This window comes from Phaseolus vulgaris, chromosome 1 (assembly GCF_051622355.1).
Source record: "Phaseolus vulgaris cultivar YP4 chromosome 1, ASM5162235v1, whole genome shotgun sequence".
Taxonomy (NCBI): domain Eukaryota; kingdom Viridiplantae; phylum Streptophyta; class Magnoliopsida; order Fabales; family Fabaceae; genus Phaseolus; species Phaseolus vulgaris.
The window spans coordinates 50,463,940-50,480,855 of NC_143498.1; the positions used below are offsets into that span (position 1 = coordinate 50,463,940).

General features: G+C 31.7%; 2 protein-coding genes across 5 annotated transcripts; one reads left to right on the forward strand and one right to left on the reverse strand.

Moving 5' to 3' along the window:
• Positions 1-820: 820 nt before the first annotated feature.
• Positions 821-5,562, reverse strand: ERS1 (ethylene response sensor 1). The gene is made up of 6 exons (XM_068617664.2): positions 5,023-5,562; positions 3,739-4,667; positions 2,232-2,600; positions 1,848-2,114; positions 1,421-1,548; positions 821-1,276 (listed from the first exon to the last, which is right to left on the reverse strand). The coding sequence occupies exons 2-6, from the start codon at positions 4,645-4,647 to the stop codon at positions 1,039-1,041; spliced, it is 1,911 nt and encodes a 636-aa protein (XP_068473765.1). The 5' UTR covers positions 4,648-4,667; positions 5,023-5,562; the 3' UTR covers positions 821-1,038.
• A 6,223-nt stretch (positions 5,563-11,785) lies between these two features.
• On the forward strand, positions 11,786-15,655 carry LOC137814769 (putative polygalacturonase). Of its 4 annotated transcripts, none has more exons than XM_068617667.2 (6): positions 11,786-11,962; positions 12,574-12,888; positions 13,197-13,305; positions 13,411-13,585; positions 13,678-13,748; positions 14,016-15,655. In XM_068617667.2, the coding sequence occupies exons 1-6, from the start codon at positions 11,876-11,878 to the stop codon at positions 14,705-14,707; spliced, it is 1,449 nt and encodes a 482-aa protein (XP_068473768.1). In that variant the 5' UTR covers positions 11,786-11,875; the 3' UTR covers positions 14,708-15,655. The 4 variants fall into 4 exon arrangements, with proteins under 4 accessions (XP_068473768.1, XP_068473771.1, XP_068473770.1 ...); XM_068617670.2 differs by having other exon boundaries at positions 11,825-11,966; XM_068617669.2 differs by lacking the exon at positions 11,786-11,962 and adding an exon at positions 12,128-12,266.
• The last annotated feature ends 1,261 nt before the right edge of the window (positions 15,656-16,916 follow it).

The window sequence follows — 16,916 nt, forward strand, 5'->3', positions numbered from 1 at the left end:
TGTATTACCTTAAATATAAAAATATAGAAAGTGTATAATATTAGGATGGTGCTGAAAACACATGAAGTATCATAGGTAAAATCGTATAATTGAAACACTTTAATTCAAGGCGTTTGGTAAAATGAAAATAGAAGATAAATAGAGGAAATAAAAGTGCTTAATTTAAAGAAATAAAGAAAAAAAAATCAAGTAGGTGAGAAAGAATATAAATAGTGTGAACATAAGAATGGGATTTCATAACTTTAAATTTATTCCTTCTTTTTAATCAATCAACCTTGTGAGTTAATTAAATACATAAAAGAAGCTAAGAATCTTTGTTTCCGCCTACAAATTTGTGTCATGGTGAAAGATATGCAGTAATTGAGACGACATTGAAATATATGAAATATGAAATCTTAATACTTGGTCTTAAGGTTTGATTATTGTGATTTCGGTAAAAATGAACTTTAATTATTAAATGTAATTGTGCATAAAGATACACATCGTATTAGCTTTCATCCATCTATAAAGAACAACTTAATGCATTTCAGAGGTGAGAATTTTTAGTACCTGAACGTGATTATTCTCTGATATCATGGTAAAGTGGAACTGACCATTTTCCTTTCAAGTATTAAGCTCCAATCTACAAATTCTATACCTATATCAAAGCTTCTTGGTATGTTCACTTGTATAATATTTCTTTGACAATACAGTTAAAGTTCAACACAAACTACAGACAACGAACCATGTAACATGGTGAGAGATGGAGAATTGATTCATACCGATACTGTAATTTTTATGAAGACAAATGCCACTAACGCAATATATACTACAAGTCATATTAAGTAACGGATCGTCTCTCAACTTTGTTCCGTTGTATTGTATTCTAGTTAATACGGCAAGAGTTCGGATGAAAACTGTTTGTTAGAAATATGCCTGACATCCTAATCTACAGCTGCAAACTGTAAATTATACAATTTAGAACATGCAAAATGAAAGTGGGTTTACTCCATCTTGTCGACTGCGATTGGAAGGTATGCCATTTTGGTGTCTTGGATATTAGAAACTTCTTTGATTGCGCCGAGTAGAAAAACCACTGTCGTCTTCATCTTTGATGAAGGGTTTAAATCTGGCGAGGCCTCCACTTCCACTATATGCTTGGCTTCTGTTTGTAGCTTGATGATCTGATGGATCTGGATTGCCACAAATCCCAAGTTTGACGATAAATGTAGCTGTGCTTCCTTTGCCAGGGCCCTCGCTCTCAATCCATATGTGACCTCCCATGAGGTTTACAAATCTGAATCAATTTCGTGGAGGAGTCAGACTTAATAGACGAAAGACAACTATTATTTACGCTTACAGTTTTAACATCCATTTAGCATATTTTGAGAATTGAGAGACTGCTGCAAACTCAAAGTAGTATTCGATGTTTCTCCCCTACCTTTTACAAATTGCAAGCCCAAGACCTGCACCACTGCTAGGTCGGGCTGGTCCACTCCGAGACTGAGCAAACTTGGTAAAGAGATGAGGAATATCTTGTGGGGGAATCCCACATCCAGAGTCCTTAACCTGAACAAAGGATGGTGCTTGTGTTAATAATAATAACGATAAAGAAAAAGCAAATTTAAGTTAACTTCTAACAGTCGCTAAATTGACAACAATAACAAGAAAAAATATCTTTGGTTTAATTCCTAGCCTTTGATCTCGGTATATCCATATGGATGATCTGGATGTCTCAATCATTTAGATTACCAAGGAATACAATCACATCACTATATGAAAATGTAAAACACGTGGGATTTTACTAAAAATTTATCCAAAAAATTAAAAAAAGTTAAGGCTGAGATATTGAATGGCAGAATCATAACCTGGACTCGTATGTAGAAATGGCCATCACTTGATGTTGGATAAAACTCTGGAGGTCTCCAATCTTGTAAAGATTCTGGTTTTGCTACAGAAGCTCTTATAGAAACATAACCCTCCTTAGTGAATTTGACAGCATTACCCACCACATTCAAAAGTGTTTGTGTTAGCCGCTTTTCATCTCCAATGGCATGAGCAGGCAGATCAGGAGCCAGAATTAAAGTAATAGGTAATTTTTTCACAGATGCTATTGGCTTTATCAGTTCAACAATCTGCATTCAAGATAAAAAACAAGAACACAATACTTAAACTCAATACACAGTAAAAGACAAGAGAACTATGTTACTGCTATTTCGGAACAATAAAGCATAAAAACTAATAGCAACTACCTCTCCCAAAACAGCATGAAGGTTTAATTTTCCCATTTCTAATTCGAGGCTACCATCTTCAAGCCGAGAAAGATCTAGAACATCATTAATGAGTGTCGCCAAAACATTACTACTCTTCAACACTGTCTCTATCATAACCCTCTGCTCTGGAGTGAGTTCAGTCTCCAAGAGAAGTGACGACAATGCTATGATTGCATGCATTGGTGTCCTCATTTCATGATTCATGACAGCAAGAAAATCATTGCGAGCATGGATTGCCATCTCCGCCTCTCGCCGAGCCAAATCCAGAGCAACATTCTGCTCCATGAGTTGATCACGGGCTCGCATAGACTCCTCCAAAATAGCAGCATGAGAAAGGGCAACTGCTACCTGTTTGAAAACTACAAATGAATTCAACAAGTAGAGGAATAGACACTGACTATAAATATTTTGAAAAGTCTTAACAATACACAGCCATGTTGCCCATTTGACGGGAGGCATATAAAGAAAAAAAAATTCCACCATGACACCAGAAAGTGTAAGCAAATTTTTGAAATGGCAATTTCCACACAAATAAAATTTCAAATACTAACATAGTCATTTAATTTAGTAAGAAAACAATATTCCAAGAAAGCATACAACTAAATGAAATGTTTCGCTTGTAATTAATATAGTTATTCGTATTAGAAGGCATACATAGAAGTAAGGAATGAGTCCTACCCCACCCAATGAACTACAGATTATATTTAAGCTAGAAAGAACTACATCAGATTAGCTCAATCTCTTCAGTCAATATATGCTACTAGACAGTATCAAATGTCTGTTCTCACCTTTACCTGATATCCAAGAGAGCCAAGAGAGGTTTGTTACTATTCCGCATCAACTAGGTATATAGCCAAAGAACCCTTTATAGTGACTTGGATCATGTTCCCCCTTGAGTTAGGCCCAGTCCATTCTCAATTTTAATATAGTATCAAGTCTATTCTATTCCTAATACCAGAGACATGATGAAATTTGTGTATTGACTACATGGTGGAGGTTGAATAAAATAGAGAAGTAATAAATACAAATATCATAGAAATTCTAATAATTTCAATCACCAAGTGAAAAGCAATTAAAAATATTTTTATTATTATAATTACATCATTCGACCTTGCTTCCACCTTAGTTAGCTTTTATGATTGGTTTACCAAAAATTTACTGTCTTTTTCATTTCTAAGTGGTTGAGGAAAACCTGTAAACCCCGAATCACCATTGTTTAAGGCAAGGCCAAATGACCCAGGGTTAATAACCATTTCCCAGTTCTCTTGAATATTCCACACTCCAGAACAAGTTCAATATGACAGTAAGAACAGAACTTCCAAGTGCCAAAGACAATGAATATGACTGTCTAAGCAAACAAACAATGAGTAAAGGAAAACACAGTAATGGAAATAAGGTATGAGGAATATACAATCAAAAGCAAGAATAACAAGAAAAAGAAAATGACAACCAGTGTGATAAAGGAAATCTCAAATGAATCCAATACCTGATCTGCAACCACGTCAACAAGTTCCAACTCATGGTCTCGCCATTTTCTAACACTGTCAGTCGGGAGGATGAGAACCATGATTGCATAGCTTTTTGCTGAAATATCGGGCCAATCATTAATTTGAAAATTGGACAAATTTAGAAGTGGCACCCGAACAGCAACAACTTCAGGCGGCACATATCTTCCCACGAGAGGTCTGATCCGGGCCAGTGGACAGGTGGGTGGTATCCGCATAGCTCGAGGGCTGTTGAAAACTTCATTGACAATAGGATTGTTGGTTTGCACTGTAGACCCAACTTGAACATGGTAGGTTAAAGTATGGGACAGTTGCAGATTCAGACCATTTCTGGAAGGCATCCATAATGCACATTCCTCCAAGCCCAAAGTCCTCCCCAGCTCCACAAGAGTAGTCTTTAAAATTGTATGCCTGTCAAGTGTGCTCCTAATTTCATGAGTCAACATTCTAACATGCCTTCCAGTCTCTTCCTGAGTAAGAATAAGTCCCATCTCTCTGTCAAGCTCCTCGGCCTTGTTCTTGAGGAACAACTCACGCGTCTTGACACTCAACAGATCAGGAATAATGTGCACAAGCATCAGAGCCGTCGCGCAAGACACAATAGCACAGGACACTTTAGCAATCGTCATGACAACAGCAACAGCCTTGGAGTGCGGAGAGAATGTCCACAGGTTTATGAAATGAGTTGCTCCACAGAGGACAATAAATGCACCAAACTGCATAAGCACCCATCTATACGGAAAGAAAGCAGACTTCTGCACAAAGTAGATGAGCTCCACCGGAATCGAAAAATAAGCAAGTGCAATCAGAACATCCGAGATATACTGATACTTGACAAGAAGTTCATCCGGCGGATATTGCGTATCTATACAATCACACGACTCCATCATCTAACCCCGTACGAACGGATCTGTAATAACAGGATTCAAAAATATCATTCTCCCCGTAATTGTATTCCAAAATTTCACAAACTAACCCTAAAACACGAGTCGAGAAGCCGAACCAAATACTTCAAAAAAAAAAAAAAAAAACACTCCAACACGTTTCAATTCAATATATATTAGTGAAATCCAATAATCAGTGAAATCGTGCTAAAATCTAGCGGCAAAAATTAACGGCGTATTTAATCTAGACAGGTTAACCGTGAAAAGAAATCTGGCGCAAGCGAAAACAGTGAATTAAGCAAGGCTTAGAGTGCTTTGGAAAGTGTATAGAGAAATAAGGAGGAATGGATCGAGAGAGAGAGAGAGAGAAGTGATTGTTACCAAAGGAAGAGGAAACGGAGCGGTGGATCAGGTGGTGGAAGCGGCCATTCGGTTAGGCGAAGAGGTGAAGAAGAAAAAGGAGAGAAAGAAAGAAAGAGGAGTGTGTTGTGTTGTGTTGTGTTGGGTTGGGTTTGTAAGTTAAAAGCATGACATGAAATGAGGCACTCATTGAATTCAATAACCTTAACCCCTCTCACGGACAAGCATGGCAAAACTCCTACTCCGACTCGGGCGTGCCATGCCCTTTTTTCCATGCTTCTCTCATTTTACTTTTCGCTTTACACACGTGCCACATCGTTTTCGTATTGGCTGTCACCTTATTGTATCTTTTTCCCTTTCTTTCTCATTTGTGGTAATATTTGCCAAAACTTAATACCACTTTTGCTTTCTGTTTAGAGCTTAGGGAGTGAGAGAATTCATTGGACGGTGGTGGCCCAACTCGGCTTCACTTTTCTGTGTACGTGTAAAATTTAAGTTCGATTCACCCATTCGCAAAAAATACTGAACCGCAAATACAGGGCTTCTAAATTCTGATTTCTTGTTTGTGTTCTTTGAATTTGGTCCACTATATGGATCTGTGTTACCTTTTGCTTTGAGTGTTGACAAATTAGTGTGAAATCCAGCGCATCCGGTCCAAATTCCCAATTGCATTCTTTTCTTTATCAAAACCCACGGCTGCTGCCTCCATAATCCATATTATTTTAAACACCTTTTAATTAATGCTAAATGCTTCACTAACCACTAATTAATTCCTCCCTCAAATTTCACTCACATTTCATATGTATTTTTTCTTAATCAAATTATATTTATTTTAAATATTATCCATTCGTGTTCTCGTCTACGTTAAGATATATCTTAAAATAACGTTTATAAAATAAAATGAATTATTTCGATTTTAGAAGGATGAAAAGTTTAAAAAGTATCTTTTAAAATTAAAACTAAAATTGACATTGTAGGGATATCGTGTGCGGAAGCATGATAATTTCAACCAAAAATTATGACAAATTAAAGTAACAAGTAAAGTGAAAATGATACCAGAATTTTTAGGTGAAAAACCCCTTTAAATAGAGGTAAAAAAACTACCGGCAAGAAAGCCAAAACTTGCACTATAACAAGAGCAGAAATAGAGAGTATAGGAAAAGAGAGAGGAAGCAAGTGTGAGTTGTTGTTTGTTGTGTATACATTGTTTGAAGGAAACCATTATATATAGTGGTTCTAGGAGACAACAATAATAAATACAATTAATGGTAATTAACCTCCCTTTGATGACAATTAATTGTAGCAATTAACCTCCCATTGATTGCAATTGATCGTGACAATTAAACGAAAATGTGAGTCATAACCCACAAACATATTTTTCACTGAGAATGATAATTACGAATTTGATAGGAATGGAAAAAAATATTAAAACTAAAATCACAATTTGTTAAAAATATATTTAACTTTTTTTTTCTAAACGTATGTATTCACTTTTAACTTTCTTAATAAACTAATAATTAATTTGTATCCAACAAGAAAACACACACAAACATCAAACATTGATAAGAGTCTCATTTTAGTAAAAATGTGACACCGCATCACCAACATTTTCACCTTCTTGTATGTGAGAAACAACCATCATGTTAGATGATGTGTCATTTTTATTGCATCTTTTCATAATGAAACAATTTTATTCCAACTAGTATTTATTTAATTCCTTATAATGAAATTTATGTCATAACATTGTTGTGGTGTTCAATTTAGATAAAGTTGGTTGTATTCAGATTATTTAATAATCAACAATATTTTAAAATGATTAATTCTAAAAAATACAGAAAAAATAAACACTTACAAAAATAAAAATATAAAATATAAAAGAAAAACGCATTTGAATCCATTTAAACCATATTTTCGTAAACATTTACAAAATAAAAAAAAGTGAAATAAATTTATTTCATACATAAATTAAAAAAATAAAATTGATTTTATAAAAGCTAAAAGAATAAAAACTCTATCCATTAACTTACATAATTCATAAAAGCTATTTTTAAGTTTTTTTTTTTTTGTTTCTTATGTATGCATTCTACTGTTTCTACTGACAAATCTATAAAGGCGCACATGTTGGTATGGCAGTGCAGTTGACTGACTTGGCTAGGCTAATCAACCATGTGTTTTATAGCTCTAAGCAAAAGAGAACAGTAAATTGGCAATGCACTATAATTCACAAAAACTCTCTTTTATCATGTTTTTTTTCCATTATTTCTATTAAAAATATTTTATACTTTTTTTCTGAAAAACAATTTATACACCATACTTTTATAGTTACTTATTTTTCAAAACTATATTTCTTTTATTCTTAAAGTCTTGTCTGTATGAAGATGAAGAAGAGTATTAGGAGGAAATAAAAAAAATACGTAATAATAAATCTATCACTCTAACATGTTTGTATCGAACACGATCCTTGAAAGACACTCGTCCAACATAATTCTAACATGATTCTAATATAATTTAAAAAAAAAACACATTAATTTTATAAAAATTAAAACTTATCTGTATGAATTTTTAGTATAATTATAAAAATAAGGAATAAATCCTTTTAAATTAATAATAAAAAATATATTTATGATAAAAAAACTAAAATATATTTATACATATAAATATTTATTGTCATATTTATATAATTTATAATTATATAATATATAAATCCGTGTCTTGTATCTTACATTTTAGATATTATACATATATTTGTATCCGTATCCATATCATATCAAGTTAAAAAATGATAATCATAATAATAAATATTTTATTTTGCGGATAAAAGTTTTTTTTTTTCATCTGTTTTCTCTCCAACTAAATAAAAAAAAAACCATTGCTCATTTTTTTTTCCCATGAAACATATGATTACTGATCTATCTAGTGGGTGAATAGCAGCTACTGTACTGCAAGTGTGATGTGTGCATCCCAAAAATCTGACCCCTTTTAACATATTTAATAAAATGTCTTGCAGGTTGAAAATTACTCTTTTCTATCAGTACTGGGACATAACTACCGCACATTTCGTGATCTGCTTCCAACTACGAACTCCTAAACCAGTTATCTCCATTCAATTATCACGTGAACCCAATCCTTTGGTTTACATTCATACAAACATTTGAGTGGCGCAAAAAATAAATACAACGTAAATTGGAGTTAACTAACTGGTTTTTTCAGTTGTAAATTTTAAATATTTCAAAAATTAAATCATTTCTTTTTTGTTTTTCCTTCAGCCTCTAATTAAAAACATTCACATTAAAGTTGTTATCATTTCAAAATTAGTTTAAGAATCTAATTAGTGTGAAAGAGTTTTACAACTGGGTTAAAAATATTTATTAATTCAATTTTAGCCAAAGGCATTTTATTTTGAAAAATAAATCTAAAAAAATCACAACCTTACTCATTAGACTCTTCAATAATGGCATGTGAATGTATTTTTTTTCAAATGCGCGTTTTGTGCATTAATATAAATGTGTAAAATAATTGTAAAGTGTTACTTAAATTTAGTGTATATTTAAGCCTTAGTTTTATTTCATGATATATGTTATTCCGTGCATAATTTGCATTAGTGGTGTAAATAACAATTAAGTGATCAATTTGAATGGGTGGTGGAGTTTTGATAACTATTAAATTTTTTTCTATTCAAATAATCATAATTCTTCATCTCTTGATTCTCACATATTCCTTTTTCGTGTTTTTTTTTTTCAATTCACAACCATAGACTCCGTTTTTTCTCCTTACTTTCATAAATTAAACTTTCAATTGGTTAAGAAAAAATCACTAGAACATGTGATATACATCAAACTTGGGGTTTACAAATTTAGAAATTCTTTAAAGTGAGTTTTGATCAAGCAAAAACTTATATGGGAAGAGAGTCAAATGCGACAATATTTGATTATAAAGTATCATTTAAAAGAAAGCCCTTGCTCAAGTGGTATTCTTCTTATTTTAAATATATTTTAACTTGTTTAAATTATTCTTAAACTATCATACTTAAAGATTGATTCTTTTATAGTGTGGTGATTGTTGTTTGATTAATTTATTTTGATATATTATATTTATATAACACAGAGTAGCTAATGAATTTTAAAAAGTTTGAGAAATGATTGTTGTGAGATATATTATATAAATATGTAGTTATTTAATTGGTAATTTGACCCAATTTAAATAAAATATGACCTTTCATAGATAGTGATAGAAATCGATGAAAGTTTTCCCAAAACAGTTTGTAAAGTTTGTGCAAGGAGTTACCCAATTCCCTCTCACTTCTCAAGCTTCATGTTTTTTACAAGTGTTTTTTACTATATTGGAGTTGCATTTGTTCTCTTTAAATGATTACTTTAATTAAATTTATGTGATATTAAATAATATATTAAGTTTGAACAAAATAAAATTAAAATAATTAAATTATATAAATAACTATGCATTAAAAGTATTAAATTTAAAATAATATATAAAGTAAATAACATATTATTATTATAAGGGTTAAATTTGAATTCAATAAACGAGTTTTCACTAATTTTAATTAAATTTATTAAAAAAGAGTTATGTTAAGAAAATTCATTACGGAAATGAATACTCTATATTTAATATTTCATAGTGCATTTAATCCTCTATTTTTTTAGTTGCTTATTTGATTCTCTTCCTTTTTCTTTTCTTGTAAGGCATATGAATCCCCATGAAAAAAAATAATATCAATATGTGATGCGATAAAAGCATGTTCACATCATCTTTTTTCCCCTCCCTTAAGCTACGTAGACATACATGCTATGATTTGTAAGACTCAAAATCATTGCTACTCAAATCAGGAGAGAAAGACAGTTAGATAATACAAAGTTTTATAAGAATTGAGTTTAATATGTTAATTTATATGATATATAATTTTATCTTTAAAGTCTAATTCAACAGTGATGATAATTTGGATAGGAATGACATTTCAACCATTACATAGTCAATATATTTAATATTTTAAAAGTAACTAAATATATAAGATGCTGATACATTATAATAATCTCTATTAAAAAATTCAAACCTATCTTATAAATTAATTTTATAAAATTAAATTAAACTTAAAATTTATTTTTTAATATTTTATCAAAAGTATTTAGGTTATTCGCTATTAAAATCCCACATCTAAAAAAGATAAGGATATTATAGTTTATGTCTTCTTAAAAACACAGACTTAATATAAGTTAGGTAACAGACTCTTGGAAAACTGTGTAACATATTTTCATCCTTTTGTGTAAAAAACATTGGAAATGTGTTTCATTATAATTGTGTAATTGTCTTATCGACGAGTTATTTATTATTGATCGAAAATAAGAAAAATGATTAATATTAAAAGAAAAAAAAAAACTCTCTTATGCTCTCTGTTACACCAATCAATAAAAATATTTAAAATTATGTAAGTATGAGTATTAAAGTTCTTAAAAAGTATGCACTTCTTAAAAATTATTATATATTTACAAATCTTTATCACAAGATAAGTGATAATCATATTAAAATTCAAATTATATAATTTAATTATCACCTTTAATAAGTTTGAATATATGGTACTTGTATTCGTAGATAGATAAATTTATAATAATAAAAACTTAACTAAAGAAACATGCTATAAATAATTTTGTTATGTAATTGTTGTTATTAATGATTTTATATTTATATTTATAAATAAATTACATAATTTTATAGTTAAAAATAATAATACAAAATAGCCATTTTTTTAATGAATAAAAATACATTATAATTAAAATATTATTGAATTTTAAAATAATTTTAAGAGACATATTTATATTATTAGTTTCCAATTAATTCTAAATCCCTAACACGATTTTATTCGATTTGGTTATATTTTTAATTCAAACTTAATTTTTAAAATATAAAAAAAAATTAATCAATTTTGGTTATTTTTTACAGATTTAATTTAAATACCTTAATATTAGATCAAGTCAAATCACAATCAATAATATTTATTAAACTAAATACTACTTTAAATAAATTTTTTATATAAAAAAACATAAATAAAAAAACTTCAAAACATCAAATTTACTTTTCTCAAGAAAGGCGCTTACGCAAATTGACCGTGAAGGTTTAATTTATGTCTCTCTGGCATAAAGATATTTTATTTAAAACTTTGGTAAAAAAAATACAACTAATTGCAGTACATTCTTAATGTGTATACTAAACAACCCCGTTGACATTTATTAAATTTTTAAATGAATTAATGCAACATTTGTTTGGTAAGAATTTATTTTTTACCAAGGTGGGTAAAAACAAATATTTAGTATATTTTTAGTATTAAATTAAAAAAATAATGATGTCATTCTGAATAATGAGTTTGTAGGTAGAAGTTTGCTCAGATGATGAGATAGGTGAGTTGCTCAGAGGACACGTGACTTAGGCGCAAATTAATGTAATAAATTAGTTTAGTTAATTAATAAAAATAAACAATTGTACAATTTCATATATTTGTCGGCACACGGCATGGGAAGGACCATAATTTGCCAATTTCATATATTTCCATAGTATATTAAAATAAAAATAAAAATATTGTTGTGATTTATTTTAGAATCTGTGAAATATTATTATTTATTATTAACTTATATTAGTTTCTTTGTTGTTGGATGCGTATAAATTTGTTAATGTAGAAGGTAATAGAAATGTACAAGCTGGCATTCTGGTATACCTTTTTTAGCTGGCTATTTCTCTTACCACCTTTTTTTATTATTTTTTTATGAGTACAGAGTACTTCCCTGCACTATATACGAAATACTGCTTCACTCTTTCTCTTGTTCTGTATTCTATGTTCTTCATCTAACTCTGGTTCCCTCTCCTTTGCTCCATGCAACTGTTCTTGCACTGGTTTCAGAACTTTGTTGATTCATTGCAGTTTCAACTTGTTGCTGCTCAAGCACACATGAAGGGGCTAGTAAGTACGTTGTCTTGTCATACCATAATATATTTTAAACTAAGGTTTTTTTTTCTAAGGTTGTTATAAACGGTTTTTTTCTTCTTCCAAGGTTTGTTCGAAGATAGCCTTTAAAATAGTTTGTTTCACTCTCTTCAACAATTACAGTATGTCTTGATTTTTGTTCATGTGTTTGGTTTGTACAGTAAACTTCCAAGTTCATGTAGCAGTCATAAATTATGTCAATATCTTGTCAGGTCTTAGGATCTAATATAGAATTATGTGGAGAGAGTTTGAGAGAATAGAGATCGGTGACTCCGCTAAGGTATGGTAGTTGAGATATTGCTTTCTTGTCTGTGAAAATTGATGTAGAGATAGTTCAGTTGGTACAATGTATGATGGTAAGATATTGTTTTCATATAACATTAGAATTTCAAATGCTAAAACGGTTTGCTTGATTGATTTACGTGTTTCAGTTTACTTTCTGATGAAGTATTTGCATATCTGTAGAGTGTAGGTTATGTTTCTAGACATTGTATCCAACTGAATAGATTGTTATAGTTTCAGAAGCACTTTCTTATTGTGAAGTTGGAATTGCACGTAATTCTTCTTCTTTGGTATCTTGTTTTTAGGTGGCAGTGCTTTTAGTTGTGGCAATATGCACTGCTGTGGAAAGCAACGGAGAAGAGAATGGTGGAACATGTAAACGGAATGCGTTGAATGCTAGGCCTCACAGTGTGTCGATCTTGGAGTTTGGGGCTGTTGGAGATGGAATGACACTGAACACAGTTGCGTTCCAAAACGCAATATTTTATCTCAAGTCATTTGCTGACAAAGGGGGTGCCCAACTATATGTTCCATCTGGCACATGGCTTACTGGGAGTTTTAACCTCACCAGTCACCTCACTCTGTTCCTTGAGAGAGGTGCTACGATCCTTGCATCTCAGGTTCGTTTTATTTGCCTCTTTCTTAATAGCAAAGAACAACAAACGTAGAATTCTAGAAGTGTCATAGAAGAAGAAATGGAACCAAAATCTTTAATTTCATTTTCCTAATCCTTGCCTAGCATGGCTGGTTGTTAACTTGTTAACCTTCTGAATGCTTCTTGTACTATTTCCAAAAAAGTGTAGATGATGTGATTCTTCTGCATCCTTAAAAAATTACTATTATATTGGAAAATATTTTGATAAAGGACCTAATTTGTTCTCTCTCTTGAAAAATTTTAAACTTTTCTTTTTATCTTATATCACTTCAGGATTATTCTCATTGGGATGTACTGGATTCCCTCCCTTCTTATGGTAGAGGAATTGGGAGATATCGCAGCTTAATCTACGGGCAAAGTTTAAGCGATGTGGTAGTTACAGGTGAGAAGTTTCTTTGTTTACCATTTTATCTTTCAAGTTTTCTCTCATGGTATATGCAAAGCAATTCTTGCTCACTTAAATTGGTATATTTAATAAATACAACAGGTGATAATGGAACTATAAACGGGCAAGGTTCTATCTGGTGGACGCTGTTCAGTTCTCATTCCTTAAACTACAGTCGACCAAATCTTGTAGAATTTGTTGATTCCGTTGATGTCATAATTTCCAATTTGACTTTTGTAGACGCTCCAGCTTGGGGCATCCATCCAGTATATTGCAGGTACCACAAGCTCCTTTTTGGGTTTACTGACCAATTTCTAAAAGGAATCTGTTTCCCCCCTCTTTTTAATCTTTCTTCTTTCCACAACGCAGTAACGTTCAAATTCAAAACATTACTTCTCGTGCACCACCCGAATCCCCTTACACAAGTGGTATAGTTCCAGGTATATTAATTACTTTTAGTTGTCTCTTAGCAAACAAGCCACACACCTTTGAGTCAAACTTTTTAGTTTGCTAAAAACCTTTTTTTCGCAACCAATATGAGTTTTAATTATAGCTGAAGAAAGTATTGTTTACTGTTAATTGGTTTATTAGTCCCTTGATTTTGTCATCATTTTGATATTACGTAGTCTTGCATTGCTTTCCTTGGAGTTTATTTTGCCGGTTATTATGGGGGGGCGTCATGGCTCATTAGTTATTGAAACTTTCAGATTCTTCTAAGTATGTATGCATCGAGAACAGTAACATTAGCACGGGTCATGATGCAATTGTGTTGAAGAGTGGTTGGGATGAGTACGGAATTGCCTATGGAAAACCAACCTCCAGTGTTCACATCAGCAATGTTTACCTACAATCATCGTCAGGTGCTGGCTTGGCTTTTGGGAGTGAGATGTCTGGGGGAATATCAGATATTATTGCAGAAAAGCTTCATATACTTAACTCGCCTATAGGCATTGAACTGAAGACAACTAGAGGCAGAGGTGGCTATATGAAAGGCATCTTCATTTCTGATGCAGAATTGGAAAATATTCACTTGGGAATAAGCATGACAGGATACTCCGGTTTCCATCCAGACGACAAGTATGACACAAGTGCACTTCCAGTTGTTGGTAGCATTACTTTCAAGAATGTGATGGGTGCAAATATTGATGTTGCTGGCAATGTTTCAGGAATAGCTGAATCACCATTCTCAACAATCTGTCTTTCAAACGTGACTTTTTTTCTCAGTTATGAGCTATCCCCTTCATGGTTCTGTTCTAATGTAATTGGTTTCTCCGAGAAGGTGATTCCTGAGCCATGTCCCGATCTCCAGAGCTCTTATTCTAAGTACTCCTTTTCTTGCTTTACTTCCCTATATCCACAATTTAGTAATGTCTCAGGCTCTTCGGATCAAGAATTATAGTCACACGTTTCATTCACTCTGTACGAGATACAAATTTCACTATGCATCTAGAGCCTCTTCAACTTCGTCCATTTTTCCACTAAACCCAAATTCTTGATGCAAATATGTTCCTACTCTTCAACATTTCAATCAACCTTCCATTTGTTGGTGTCAAGTCCAAATAGTATACTTATGTACAGCCTTAATTTCTTCATTCTATGTGAGAATTTTTTTATGGTGGAGCCTTAGACGCTTTTTGCTTTGGACGTATCATTTAAAACAAGGAGTGCTGCTACCTTGATTCTCTGTCTATCATGAATTGGCACTGTGGTACACGGTGTATTGGTTTTTGTTAAAGCAAAGCTGACAGTATTCTCCTTAATTCACAGTATATGATTGCTTCTGTTGACTTGCTTGGTATGGCAGAAGCATGCATGGTGCTGGAATCTATTAACCTTGAACTGCATGACATTGTTTTATTGTCACAGCAAGCATAGCCAATCTTAAAATAACACGAGGACAGGAATATTAGGAGATAGATTTTGATGAACAAGGTTGAAAGGCTGGTGTCCAATATCCAATGTTAGGTCAGTGGTCTTGATTCTTCTGCTTTTCCTTTTCTCCGTTGGTAGACAGCTATACTTGACTAAATCTGATGGATTGCGAGAGGCCACCAATGCCATCAATGGCTGTGCATTGTCCCACTCCACCCTGGAGCTGGGAAACCTGAATCAGCTGGTTACATCACTTCAACTTTCTTACGTACCATCTAATTAATGGAGACACCACTAAACCAACAATTGGCGTGCAAAACATGGTCACCATTGTCATCAAATCTATAAGCGATACGTTACTTTCTTCATTTGCATTATATTCACAGCTATGTAAGTACTATCATGTTTTTCTTTACAAGAACTTGTAAGGATTTTCTAAAATAAAAAGATTCTCGTACACTTTTAAGTCTAACAATACTTAAAAAGTCGTTACATCGAACAATTATTTAATGATGATTGTTTCTTTATTATTTGAAATGGAGGGGCCTGGTTTCATGTCCTTTGCATTAGTATTTTTTTCATCGCCATCAAGAACTTTGTAACACAGGATTACAAAGTTCTGCTACAGCAAACATTTAGACATGGTGAACCAAAAAAGAGAGTGCAAAATTGATTGATTTACGGGTGAGAAGCATTTGGCTATACACTTGTCAGCTTAAGAATTTTGTTTAGTGCAGCTTGATTCTCTTTCATTGGCCAATTTCAGTAGTAAAATTAGGAGAAAAGGAAGAATAAATTCGTCTCCAAAGCAAATTTGTTAATACTGCTAAAGTCTTTAGGACATAATAAACTTGTCACTGTTCTGAATTGAAATCAAAACTACTACAATTTGTAAACACAAGTCACATGAGAACCGGAGGAGAGGGAGAAAATCATTTTGAAAGAATTGCCGAAAACAATTAAAAGAATAGTTTTCTTCTAATTGAGAAGTATGGAGAACCTAAGTAAAAAATCCAATTTTTTTTTATTTTTTTTTTATTTTTTTTTTATTCTAGTGTATGTTATTTTTTTTTATGTCCTCACTAAGTTTACTAAGTTTATGCGTTTGGAATTAGTCATGGTCATACATCAAGTTGTGTCAGCACTAAATTTATATGCTTGCAATTCATTGTCAACATGTCGTCACCAACTTTTTAAATACTGATACAACATACAAAATATTTCCTTACACACTACAATTTTTTTATGAAAAAGTTATATAAAATTGGAAAGATCAGTTAAACATATTAAAAACAACAACTTACTGTAATAAGTCAATATACAATATTATTTTAACTTTTAAAAAAATGAAGAATCACCTAAAATATTTGTTATTTTCTATTATTAATAAATATTCATAGATGTTATTTGTTTCATATTTTCGTATGTAATTTAAATTAAGTTAATGGATTGATCAAATGAACCAACACAATGTCTTATCTTGGTTTGAATTTCATCCGAGGTAAAGGTAAAGTATCTTTATGAATAATTTTTAAATTAAGAAGCATTTGCTTAATTAGATTGAACTCATCCTCTATGTCAATTCTAATCATAAAAAAGTCTAATTAAGTGTGAATAAGTTCTTCCAGATATATTTGATGCCTTGTAACAAAATTGTTTTAATAGAATTGATTTCTTCCACTATACACCCGTTTTTTTTATGTAAAAAGTGTAATTAAAGTTAATTAAAATGTACA